The following is a 13939-nucleotide window of genomic DNA, read 5'->3' on the forward strand; positions in this document are numbered from 1 at the left end:
CAGGTCTTCAGTACTACAGCTGGGATGTTGTCAGGGCCGAGAGCCTTTGCAGTATTCAGTGCTTTCAGCTGTTTCTTGATATCAAATGGAGTGAATCGAATTGGCTTAAGACTGACATCTGTGATGCTGGGGACCACTCGGCACTTCTGGCTGAAGATGGTTACGGTAATTACAGGAACTGTCAGGAGGTCAGTGTGTTGAGGGGAGGATGTTTACTGCAAGGATGGGATTGAAAGGTTGCAGCAATGAGGAAGGTGTTTTTTTGAATGGTTATTCCTGGTGTTCCTGTTCTCACGGACAATGTCAGACCAGAATCTGCCCTGCCCCCCACACTAACCGGTCACTCTCTGTTCTGTCAATCTCTGGCGTGGGAAAAAATAAATTAAAATCCAAAAATCCCTCAAGGATAAAATCCATTTTCTACAAAGTATCCAGTTCATGAAAAAGTGCCTTTAATTTGAAACTGTTTTCAGTGTCAGGAGGGTCGGTGACTGGAGAGACACAGATTGAAGGTAATTGGTAAAAGAAACAGAGGGGAAATGAGGTGAGTATTTTTACAGAGCGAGCTGTTGTGATCTGGAATGTTCTGTCTGAAAGGGCGGTAGAAGCAGATTCAATAAATTTCAAAAGAGAATTGGATAAATATTTGAAAAAGAACCTTTTGCAGGAATGTGAGGGAAGAGCAGGAGAGTGGGACTAATTGGATAGATCTTTCAAAGAGCCAGCACATGCCCGATGGGCTGAATGGCCTCCTTCTGTGCAGTAAGATTCTGTAATTCCATGATAATTGATGAGATGATGAGGGGGAATCTCACAGCCCCTCTCGGGAGACACAGTCCGGCTTTGTGAACTGTTTCTATGGAATGTGAACCATCTCCTTACTTTAAATTCAGCCATTATATCGTTCCATGTGGAGTGTTATAAAAGGCTCAGCTCCTGCATTCTCACTTTGTCTCTCAGCCCCAGTCCTGGACCAGTTCTGTCCCTGGGACAGTCTGCAGTTGAGGTTTAATGAAGAGGGAGCTCAGACTACACACACCAGTCCTGGACCAGCTCTATGAAACACTAAAGAATGATCCAGTTTAGTCCACGGACTTAATCTAACAAGTCTCAGACTGTTTATAAAACCAAAGAAAGATCTTCACACATTTCCATCACTGAGAGTCGCAGCCTCGAGTTCAGGACTTGGCCTGAGAGACAAGGTGTCTTTTTATAGCGGACTCTGCCTGTTAGAGCCTCACAGAAGGAGATGGTAAACGTTTGACGTCTGAAGGTCCTGACCTCTCCGTGAATGGACAGATTCACACTGAGCATTAGATGGCACTTCAGAGGATGTATTATCTGAGGTGTCAGTCTTGGCTCAGTGGGTAGCTCTGTCTCCTCTGTGTCTGGAAGGTTGTGAGTTTACATCCTAATCCAGAGACTTGATCACAAAATCAGAGAACAGGTTTGAACGATCAACACTGACTCCACTTTGTAAAGAGACAAGGTTTAACTTGATTGAAAGCTATTCCCTTTCACACACACAGATTTCTGTTTAATCCTCAGGCAAAGTTTAAAAACAAGCTTCCCGAAATATTAATCTCTGATCTGATAATTCATCGTGTTGTCAGAGGATTGGAATTTAAAATCACTGAATGTTTTTCAGGGATGGGAAAATTCTGTTGAAGATTGTTTCCACACGTCTCCTATTTGTTAAAGATCTTGTACAACTCGATTATAATGTTAGAATCACACTAGTTTTACATTACATCGACATGATGTAAATTTAATCAGCATCACAGCAGAACTGCAGTGTAAAAGAGCAATGAGTTGGACAGGAAACAATATTGAAAACTGTCTGTGGATCATCAATACAAGAGACATAGTCCGAGAAAATTAATCCTCTCAAAATAATTAAATCATCTTCACTCTGAATAAATATCCATCATTTCCTGAAAATTAATGTTATTCCTTATCAAAATTACTGATCTAATCCCTCCTCCAGTATCTAATCCTTTCCAATATCAGGATTATAAAAATTCACACTTCCCCCAATCCCCACGTGACTCCTTCCACCTCAGACAGCTTTCTCCAGCCACGGGGTTTGATCAGTTCAGAGATGAGGAACGAGGCTGATCTTTAGGGTCAGAGTTGGGAGGAAGGACTGGAAAAACTTGAGCTTTTCAGCCTCGAAAGGGAGAGACTGAAAAGACAGGATATTTATTAGACAGGACATTGCATTTCTATAGCGCCTTTCACAACCTCAGGACATCCCAAAGTGCTTGACAGACAATGAAATACTTCTGAAGTGTAGTCACTGTTTTAATGTAGGAAACACGGCAGCCAATTTGTGCACAGCAAGATCCCACAAACAGCAATGTGATAATCACCAGACAATCTGTTCTAGGTGTTGTTTGAGGATAAATATTGTCTGGGACACTGGTGGGAATCTCACTGTCCTTCATCTTTACAATAAACATCAGTTCACAGAAAACAAATGATCCCATTACCACTATCGCCCAATAAAAGTCATCTGGACTCCTGGTTTCCATGGTGACTGAGTGTGTTCTGAGAGCTGGAGTGTGAAACTGGGCATTGGTGTTTGAACCAGAGATGTACAGAGAGCTGCAGTGAGTGTTATTTCAATAATCTGCATTTATACAGCACCTTTAACAGTAAAATGTCACAAGGTGCTTCACAGGAGCTTTATTGGGTAAAAACTGACACTGAGACACATTAGGAGATATTAGGACAGGTGACCAGAAGCTTGGTCAAAGAGGGAGGTTTAAGGAGCGTCTTAAAGGAGGAGAGAGAATTAGAGAGACGGAGAGGTTTAGGGAGGGAATTCCAGAGTTTAGTCCTCGGTAGCTGAAGGCACGGCCACCGATCGTGAAGAGATGTCAATCGGGGATGCTCAAGAAGCCAGAATTGGAGGAGTGCAGAGATCTCGGAGGGTTGTAGGGCTGAAGGAGATTACAGAGATAGGGAGGAGAAAGGCCATTGAGGGATTTGAACATGAGGATGAGAATTTTAAAATCGAGGTGTTGCCCGACCGGGAACCAGTGTAGGTCAGTGATCACAGGGGGTGATGGGTGAACGGGACTGGGTGTGAGTTAGGATATGGGCAGCAGAGTTTTAGATGAACTGAAGTTTATGGAGGGTGGAAGGTGGGAGGCCGGCCAGGAGGGAATTGGAATAATCGAGTATGGAGGTAACAAAGGCACGGATGAGGTTTTCAGCAGCAGATGAACTGAGGCAGGGGTGGAATCAGGAGATGTTACAGAGCCCTAATCGAAACACCATCCAACGCCCCAAACACTCCTTTCATGTGAAGCTGTGATTTACTTGTACTTCTTTCAATTTAGTATATTATATTCGCTGCTCACAATGTGGTCTCCTCTTCATTGGGGGGACAAAACACAGATTGGGTGACTGTTTTGTTAGTCCGAAAGCATGACCCTGAGCTTCCGGTTACTTGCCATCTCCCCTATGCTCTCATGCTCGAGGAGCAGCACCTGATCTTTCAATTAGGCGCTCTCCAGCCTTGCAGACTGAACATTGAGTTCAATAACTTCAGAGCATGACTGGCCTTTTATTAATATTTTATTTTTTAACCATGTGCCTGCTTTTCATGTCAGCAGAATAATGAGCAGCTCTGACATGAACACTCTCTCTGGACTAATGATTTGTCTTTCACCACAAGCATTAACACTCGCTTTGCCTTTGTCACAGGACTGCTTTGTTATTTAATCTCTCCTGCCCTCTGCCCTATCTAACACCTTCCCCTTTGTTCTCTTCCCCACCCCCCTCCACTTCACTTGCTTAAAACCTAATTCTTTTCTAACCTCTGCCAGTTCTGCTGAAAGTTCACAGACCTGAAACATTAACTTTGCTTCGTTCTCCACAGATGCTGCCAGACCTGCTGAGAATTTCCAGCACATTTTGTTTTTGTTTCAGATTTCCAGCATTTGCAGGATTTTTCTTTTATTTTAGGGATAATATTGGACCCTTGTCCACATTCAAAGGGTCGGATTTACTGTGGACCAGAATCCACCTGCTCTCTGATTCCAATCTCAAGGACATTGGGAAGAGTCGAGAGGGAGGGAATTTTTAAAATGAAATTAATATTCATGTCACCAGATAAGTTGCTTGTATTATGGGTTGTATTTCACATTGAAAGAGTGCTGCACTGTCAGAGGAGTAGTACTGAGGGAGTGCTGCACTGTCAGAGGGTCAGTACTGAGGGAGTGCTGCACTGTCAGAGGGTCAGTACTGAGGGAGTGCTGCACTGTCAGAGGGTCAGTACTGAGGGAGTGCTGCACTGTCCGAGGGTGAGTATTGAGGGAGTGCTGCACTGTTGAAGGGGCATTACTGAGGGAGTGCTTTTTTTAAATTTTTCATGGGATGTGGGCATCGCAGGCCAGGCCAGCATTTATTGCCCATCCCTAATTGCCCTTGAACTGAGTGGCTTGCGAGGCCATTTCGAGGGCATGTAAGAGTCAACCACATTTCTTTCCCTAAAGGACATTAGTGAACCAGATGGGTTTTTACAACAATCGACAATGGTTTCATGGCCATCATTAGACTAGCTTTAAATTCCAGATTTTATTAATTGAATTCAATTTCCACCTTCTGCTGTGGTGGGATTCAAACCCATGTCCCCAGAGCAATACCTGGGTCTTTGGGTTACTAGTCCAGTGACAACTCCAGTATGCCACCGCCTCCCCATGCTGTGTTGTTGACTGTGCTATGTTGTTGGAGGTCAGTAGTGAGGCAGTGCCGTGCTGTTGTAGGGGCAGTGCTGAGGGGGAGTTGAACTGTTGGAAGCTGAGTAGCGTCATTGAGCCATAGAGTTATACAGCAAAGAAACAGGGCCTTCAGCCCATTGTATCCATGCTGGCCATCAAGCACCTTTCCTGCTCTAATCCCATTTTCCAGCACTTGGCCCGTAACCTCGTATGCTATGGCGTTTCAAGTACTCATCTAAATACTTCTTAAATGTTATGAGGGTTCCTGCCTCTACCACCACTTCAGGCAGTGAGTTCCAGATTCCAAACACACTCTGGATGAAAAAAAATCTTTCCTCAAATCCCCTCTAAACCTCCTGCTCATTACCTTAAATCTAAGCCCCCTGGTTATTGACCTCTCCACTAAGGAAAAAGGTGTCTTCCTATCTACCCTATCTATGCCCCTCACAATTGTGTACACCTCAATCAGGTCCTCTCTCAGTCCTCTTTGCTCCAAGGAAAACAACCCGAGCCTATCCAGTCTCTCTTCATAGCTGAAATGCTCCAGCCCAAGTAACATCCGGGTGAATATCCTCTGCACCCTCTTCAGTGCAATCAAATCCTTCCTATAGTGTGGTGCCCAGAACTGTACACAGTACTCCAGCTGTGGCCTAACTAGCATTTTATACAGCTCCACCATAACCTCCCTGCTCTTATATTCTATGCCTCAGCTAATAAAGGCAAGTATCCCATATGCCTTCCTAATCACCTTATCTACCTGTGCTGCTGCCTTCAAAGATCACTAAGGTCCCTCTGACCTTCTGTACTTCCTCGGGTCCTACCATCCATTGTATAATCCCTTGCCTTATTAGTCCTCCCAAAATGCACCACCTCACACTTCTCAGGATTAAATTCCATTTTCCACTGCTCCACCCATCTTACCAGCCCATCTATATCGTCCTCTATTCAAAGGCTTTCCTCCTCACTATCTATGACACCACCAATTTTCATGTCATCTACGAACTTACTGATCATACCTCCTAGATTCACATCTAAATCATTTATGTACACTACAAAGAGCGAGGATCCCAGCACCGATCTCTGTGGTGCACCACTGGTCACAGGCTTCCAATCGCAAAAACAACCCTCGACCATCACCCTCTGTCTCCTGCCACTAAGCCAATTTTGGATCCAATTTGCCAAATTGCCCTGGATCCCATGGGCTCTTGTCTTCTTAACCAATCTCCCATGCGGGGCAACTGCTTTACCCTCATCCACACACCTCGTCACCTCCTCGAAAAATTTAATTTGTTAGACATCATTTCCATCTGACAAGCCATGATTATCCTTGATTAATCCCTGCCTCTCCAACGGATAAGCCAGGGAACTACAGGCCGGTGAGCCTTTCATCAGTGGTGGGAAAATTATTGGAAGGGATTCTGAGAGACAGGATTTATATGCATTTGTGCGACACGAATTTGATTGAATTTTCTGAGGAGGTGACCAAGAGGATTGACGAGGGCAGGGTGATGGACGTTGTCTACATGGACTTTAGCAAGGCCTTTGACAAGGTCCCGCATGGTAGGCTGGTCCAGAAGGTTCTAACACACGGGATCCAGGGTGAGCTAGCCAATTGGATACAAAATTGGCTTGGTGATAGGAGGGAGAGGGTGGTAGTGGAGGGTTGTTTTTCAGATTGGAGGCCGCTGACCAGTGGTGTGCCGCAGGGATCGGTGCTGGGCCCTCTGTTGTTTGTCATATATATTAATGACTTGGATGTGAATGTAGGGTGCATGATTAGTAAGTTTGCAGATGACACCAAAATTGGTGGTATAGCGGACAGTGAAGAAGGCTGTCTAAGGTTACAGGATATAGATCTAAGGATATAGATCAACTGGGAAAGTGGACAAGGGATTGGCAAATGGAATTTAATGCAGACAAGTGCGAAGTGATGCATTTTGGGAAGTTAAACCAGGGCAGGACATATACAGTGAATGTTAGGGCCCTGGGGAGTGTTGTTGAGCAGAGAGACCTTGGGGTGCAAGTACACAGTTCCCTGAAAGTGGCAACACAGGTAGACAGGGTAGTGAAGAAGGCATATGGCATGCTTGTCTTCATCAGCCGAGGCATTGAGTAAAAGAGTTGGGACATCATGTCACAATTGTACATAACATTGGTGCGGCTACATTTGGAGTACTGTGTGCCGTTCTGGCGCCGCACTACAAGCAAGATGTGATTAAGCATTGAGAGGGTGCAGAAAAGATTCACAAGGATGTTGCCTGGTTTGGAGGGCTTGAGTTATAAAGAGAGATCGGACAGGCTGGGTCTGTTTTCCCTGGAGCGAAGGAGGCTGAGAGGGGATATGATAGAGGTATATAAAATTATGAGAGGCATAGATAGGGTAGATAGCCAGAGTCTGTTTCCCATGGTAGGGGTGACTAAAACTAGAGGGCATAGATTTAAGGTGAGAGGGAGGAGGTTTAAAGGGGATCAAAGGGATAAGTTTTTCACACAAAGAATAGTGGGTATCTGGAATGAGCTGCCAGAGGAGGTGGTGGAGGCAGGAACAGTAGCAACATTTAAGAGGCATCTGGACAGGTTCTTGAATGAGCAAGGCATAGAGGGATATGGAATTAATGCAGGCAGGTGGGATTAGTATAGATAAGCATTATGGTAAGCATGGGCACGGTGGGCTGAAGGGCCTGTTTCTATGCTGTACGACTCTATGACTCGAAGTGGAGATTAATCCTGTCCCTCAGAATTTTTTCCAATAGTTTCCCTACCACTGATGTTCGACTCACCGGCTTGTAATTACCTGGTTTATCCCTGTTTGCCTTCTTGAATAATGGTACCACATTCGCTGTCCTCCAGTCCTCTGGCACCTCTCCTGTGGCCAGAGGGGATTTGAAAATTTGTGTCAGAGCCCCTGCAGGGAGTGCTGCACTCTTGGAGGGTGAGTGGTGAGAGAGTGCTGCACTGTCAGAGGGGCAGTACTGAGGGAGTGCTGCACTCTTGGAGGGTGAGTGGTGAGAGAGTGCTGCACTGTCAGAGGGGCAGTACTGAGGGAGTGCTGCACTGTTGGAGGGTGAGTGGTGAGAGAGTGCTGCACTGTCAGAGGGGCAGTACTGAGGGAGTGCTGCACTCTTGGAGGGTGAGTGGTGAGAGAGTGCTGCACTGTCAGAGGGGCAGTACTGAGGGAGTGCTGCACTCTTGGAGGGTGAGTGGTGAGAGAGTGCTGCACTGTCTGAGGTGATAGCTTGCAAATGTGATATTAAACTGAGGCTCTGACAGGTTGATGTGAAGGATTACATGGCCCTATTCCAAGACATGCATGTGATTTCCTCCTGGTATCCAGGTCAATATTTATCACGCAAGCAACATGAGCAAAACAGGTCATCTGGTTATTATTATATTGCCGTTTGTGGGAGCTTGCTGTGCACAATTTGGAATTGTGTATATTACAGTTCCAAATAAATGAATGTAAAGGATTTTGAGCCATCATGAGTTTGTGAAAGGTGCTACAGAAATGCAATTCGTTATTTTCTTTTGATACAAATTCCGATGTGTTTTCATTTAATTCATTCTCGGGATGTGGGCATCGCTGACAAGGCCGACATTGACTACCCATCCCTAGTTACCCTGAAAGGGTGGTGCTGGGCCTTCTTCCTGAACCACTGCAGTCCTTGTGGTGAAGGTGCTCCCACAGTGCGGTTAGGAAAGGAGTTCCAGAATTGTGACCCAGTGACGATGAAGGAACGGCCGATATATTTCCAAATCAGGATGGTGTGGGACTCGAAGGGATCTTGGAGGTGATGGTGTTCCCATGTACTTGCTGCCTTTGTCCTTCTAAGTGGTGGAGGGAGTGGGTTTGGGAGGTGCTGTTGAAGGAGTCTTGGCGAGATGCTGTCGGGGGACTAACATACAGAACAGCAGCAGTGTGGAACAGGCTGCAGGGAGATCAGGGATTAAATCCATTCACACCCGTTTCTGGTCACAATCCGATCTCCTGATCCCAGTGTATCCATCCCTCCATTTAAGTTATACAGCCCAGTGTTCACCAGCTGATATATCACAGCTTCGAGACAGTTCAATGTTATTATATTGTTTTAATCTGACCAAAGCTGACCCTCAATAATCTGTTTAAAGCTTCTGGTTAAACAGATCAACATAGAACACGTTAACATTTTCTTTAAGTGTGTTCTTTCAAAAAGATTTCTGTCTCTGGCGAATTAAAACCTCAATTCCCAAACAGCCCATAACTCTTGGGCTTTTCTCTCTCTCTTTGATGTTCAGTTCTGCTTCATGACCACCTTTAACTTGTAGTGATTTGTTCCTTGGAATAATTAATTTCTAATTGTGTTAACCTGGGTCCCACAAACCATGGGATTTAATGCAACACTCACCGATACGTCAGATCCTCAAAGACAGCTCAGTGTGTGAACACAAACATCTGAGAGAACATTAAACTCCACAGACATTTAACCCCTTATTACTGCCTCCTTCTGACATTCTCCTCCTGCCTGATATTTCTGGGGATCAATCAATGTGATTAAACCCAGGACAGGCCGGGATATTAATGACACAATTGGAGTCAGTAATCTGTCAATCAGCCTCGCTAATTGATATCAAGTGACTCAGTGTTGGGAACGAGTTCTCACTGACTAACAAACGGAACCTGGAGCAGAAACTGAATCTATCAGGACCATCATCTCTGCTGCTCGTTCTGTCCCTGAGAGATGGGAATCTCAGTGGTTAACTGGATTGTTATTTCTCTCCTGTTTGGAGCAGAAGAGATAGGGAGGGGTGTAGGAGCTGAAGGAAGTGACAGAGATAAGGAGGGGTGTAGGAACCGGGGGATGTTACAGAGATAGGGCGGAGTGAAGGGGCTGCAGGAGGTGATAGAGATAGGGAGCGGTGTAGGCTGGAGGAGGTTACAGAGATCGGGAGATATGTAGGGCTGGTGGAGGTTACAGAGATAGGGAGTGTTCAGGTAATGGAGGGATCTGAAAGCAAGGTGAGAATTTTAAAATCAAGGTGTTACAGAACCAGGAATCAGTGGAAGGTAGCGAGCACAGAGGGTGATGGGTGAACGGTGTTTGGTGCGAATTAAGACATGGGCGGCAGAGTTTTGGAGGGCAGAATGTGGGTGACCAGCCAGGAATGCATTAGAATAGTCGAGTGCAGAGGCAACAAAGGAATGGATGAGGGTTTCAGCAGCAGATGAGCTGAGGCAGGATTGGAGTCGGGAGATGTTACAGAGGTTGAAATAGGTGGTCTTAGTGATGGAGTGAATATGAGCTCGGAAGTTGGTTGCACCTCAGACAGTTGCCAACAATTCCATTCAGAAGATGGAAGTCTGGGGATAAATATTCCATTCATGGACTGGAAACACTGGGACCTGCCTCTGGGCAGCTCTCAGTTGTTTTGTTTATTCATTAATTGAATAATTGATGTAACTGGATATCTCACCGCACTCTTGACCTGCTCTCTGAACTTGGACTGAGTCACCACATAAATAAATGTGTTTGTGCAGCAACTTAAATTCTGCAGCATAAATCCGACCTCTCCAAATAGATAAGAAGAATCATCATCAAAGTGATATGTGATGTTTAAGTAATATAAAACATATACCAACCACAGAAATATGAAGTTGCCAGATATGGTGAAGAGTAAAATCACAGACTTCCTTCTGCTCTCCATCTCTGGGTCACTGTGATTCTCTCCCTTGCTCTGACCCCTCAGTCCCTTACGGACTCGACTGGCCACTAAAATGTGTCTGACTGTCAGAACGTTGAGCAACAGGATTAAAGCAAATGGGATCAATGGAGTTAAAACTGTATCAAACCTGGCAAATCCCACCCATCCAGGATCAGTAAAATAGCTTGGCTTTGCGACACAGAACCACGGTAAATTGTCGTTTATCTCTCCAGGTTCATATTTAAAGAAGATGGGGATGTTTTTTAAACAAAGCAGAATGCTGGTTGTTGCTAGAACCACAGCAGCAGTTTTCTCGGTGCAATATTTTGTTTTCAGCTTCTGGCAACAAATGGCCACAAATCGATCAAAGGTGAAAGTGATCGTGAACCAGACAGAACACTCAGTGAATGTATGATTCAGGACAAGGATAACACTACACACAGGGGTGATGTCCAGGAAAGACACCGGGAAATAATAATAATGGATCATCCCCAGTATGACCTCAATGATAATGAGCAGTAGATCCGCAGTTGCCATGGCCACCAGGTAGCGAGTGGTGCAGGTGGAGAGGCCGCACTTTCCCCGGGACAGGATCATAATCGTCAGTAAATTAACTGTAAGGGAGAGAAGGGAAAAGAGACTGAAAATTACTGATCAAACATTCTCCGTATCTGACCCAGAGAGTAAGGACAGGATTTTAGCACCAAAAACAGGGAAGGTAGGGGCGGGTCAGAGGTTAAAATTTAAACATCTCAACCCTCGGCCCCAACCCACCTTCATACACCATCCACCATCCACCACCCCCCAACCCCGCATCACATTGGGAATGGACCCCCTTCACCCTGTGATTGCATCTCACCACACCCCAGGGTCTGAACCACCACACCCCAGGGTCTGAACCACCAGGGTGTGGAAAAAACATCTCAAAACACAGAATATAATAAAGAGTAGTCAGCACATATTCCAAAAAGCAGGTCAAACTTGAATTCTTTGAATAATATCAGAAAGAGTGGATAAGACTAATATAGATGATGTAATATACATTGATTTTCTAAAGGTCTTTGATAAGGGAACACGCAGCAGACTTATGACTAATCTCAGATCAAGTGGAGTTAGGGGACAAGCAGCAGAATGGACAGTGAGCTGGCTACAGAAACAGAAAACAGGGAGTAGGGGTTAAAGGCATTTCCTCAGATTGGTGGAAGGTGGGAAGTGGTGTTCCACAAGGATCAGCGCTGGGAACATTGTCGTTCAGCATTTACATAAACAATATGGACTTGGGAAGCAGAATCACAATTTCAAGATTTGCAGACAAATCCAAGTTGAGAGTACAGTTGATACAGAGGAGGAATGCAACAAAATACCTGAAGATATTATTAATAGTGAATGAACGTGCACAATGGACGTTTAAATGGAAAATGAATTTCAGTCGAGCTAAGTGTGAGATGCTGAATTTTAATCAGAAAAATAAGGTTCCCTCATAAACCTTGGAAAATAAGCAGCTGAATGGGTTCAAGGGGGAAAGGGGTTCAGGTGAACAGATTCACAAATCATTTCAAGTAGTAACACAGATTAACAGGATCATAAAAATACATACAAAGCACTGGAGTTCGTTTCCAGAGGAATGGAATTGAAAAAGCAAAGAGCTGATATTAAACTAATATAGAACCTTGGTTATACAACACTTAGTGTACTGTGTACAGTTCTGCTCTCCATATTGCAAAAAGAGTATTGATGCACTGGAGAAGGTGCAATTATTTTAATTAGAATGATACCAGAACTGAGAGAAGTGTACTATTTATTTCATCATTAACAGTTTACTAATATTATTTACTGCCCTCGGTCTGATCTATGTATTATGAAAACCCGATATGTCTCTTCCTCAGTTATAGGTGCCTCTCCTCTCAGGGACACACTTTATTGAGCTAAGGGCAGAGGTTGGTACAGGTTACATGTGTCGAGACTCTGGATCATAGATAAGAACTGATCTGTCAAAACATCATCAGTTACAGAAGTGGACGATTCAATAAACACAGCCCAATATTCATCCTGTGTAATATAATAAAATTCACAAGTCATGACCCACAGATTCTCAGGACGACATTGGGGGAAGGGGCATAATCGACACCAAAACATCTGAAGTTTTCACGTAACTATAGGCAGAATAAGAATAAGTCATTAACAAGAGGATTAGAGTACTGTAAAAAATTGGTCCTGCTGTTTAACTATCAGAAAGTTGTTTCTGTTGGAGCAATTGAATGGGAGACAGAGCAATATCAATACATTTCACTTTATACACTTATTACTAAACATAAGCAAAAAACACTTTCAATTAATTACATTGTGAAAACACAGAGGAGCTTTATGGAATGGAGAGATCAGATACCAGAAACAATGATTTCAAAATAGAACCGGGTTATACAATTGTACTCAGTACAATTCCACAGTGACAGATACTCCCAGTAATACATGGTCACAGGGATCAGGTGTTCCACTCCAGTTCGTGACTCATACTCAATGCAGTTCTACAGTGACAGATACTCCCAGTAAGACATGGTCACAGGGATCAGGTGTTCCACTCCAGTTAGTGACCCACACTCATTTTGATTTTACACTGACTGATGCTTCCACTAATATCTTCACTCAGAGAGTTGCCTTCACTGAGGTCTAATTCAGCATTACACGATATTCCACTAAATGCAATAACATGATAATTCAGAGAGCCTGTCAATTACAGACAGAGATTTATTATCAGCCGAGACAATGGAATAAAACTGCAGAGATAATTCAGGATATTTGACATAAGGAAATGATATCACTGATCGGGTGTCTGTATAATGGTGACCACTAGATCAGCATTTAACATTTTCAGTCACAGAGTAAAACCAGAGACCAGCTCACACACAGATTTACACAACTTCAGTGGTTATAGTCACTTACCAGGAACACCAATGACAGCGATGATAGGATAATATATTTTCCCGATACTGTCAATTGTTTGGCGCATTTTCTGTGTGAAGGGATGTGTCCCTTTGTGCTGCAGGCAATCTCTCTGTATTAAACTCTGAGGTGACACATTGCCAGAGCCTGTAATTTATACCCTGTGGTATCACCCCGGGGATATTGAGGTTGCAACATTGTTCAAACATTTTTTTTCAATTTGAGCAAACAGATTACGATATTGCATCAAGTCTGTGTTGTGATAGAATATATTTATTTCTGAGATTGAATTGGAAAACTCCAAAGACTGGACAATTCTGATCACATTAATTAACTAATGAAAATTGGAAGCTGTATTCTCCCAGCAATGAGGTTGTTCTTTCAAACACCATCAGTCCCATCTCTAGATCTCATGTTGTTTCAGTGCTGACCTTCACTCAACTGTGTCCATGCAGCAATTCAAAAAAAGAAAGTTAGTTTAATGATGGCCATGATATCATTGTCGATTGTTGTAAAAACTCATCTGATTCACTAATGTCCTTACCTGGTCTGGCCTACATGTGACTCCAGACCCACAGCAATGTGGTTGACTC

General features: G+C 44.0%; 1 protein-coding gene across 1 annotated transcript; it reads right to left on the reverse strand.

The window, feature by feature from the left end:
- Window positions 1-10187: 10187 nt before the first annotated feature.
- On the reverse strand, window positions 10188-13416 carry LOC137346009 (probable G-protein coupled receptor 139; the record flags this gene model as incomplete). Its single annotated transcript, XM_068009310.1, has 2 exons — window positions 13347-13416; window positions 10188-11020 (listed from the first exon to the last, which is right to left on the reverse strand). Coding segments are annotated over exons 1-2 (900 nt in total), but the record flags the coding sequence as incomplete, so codon positions are not given.
- Between the last annotated feature and the right edge of the window lie 523 nt (window positions 13417-13939).

Source organism: Heterodontus francisci, chromosome 29, assembly GCF_036365525.1.
Source record: "Heterodontus francisci isolate sHetFra1 chromosome 29, sHetFra1.hap1, whole genome shotgun sequence".
Taxonomy (NCBI): Eukaryota; Metazoa; Chordata; class Chondrichthyes; order Heterodontiformes; family Heterodontidae; genus Heterodontus; species Heterodontus francisci.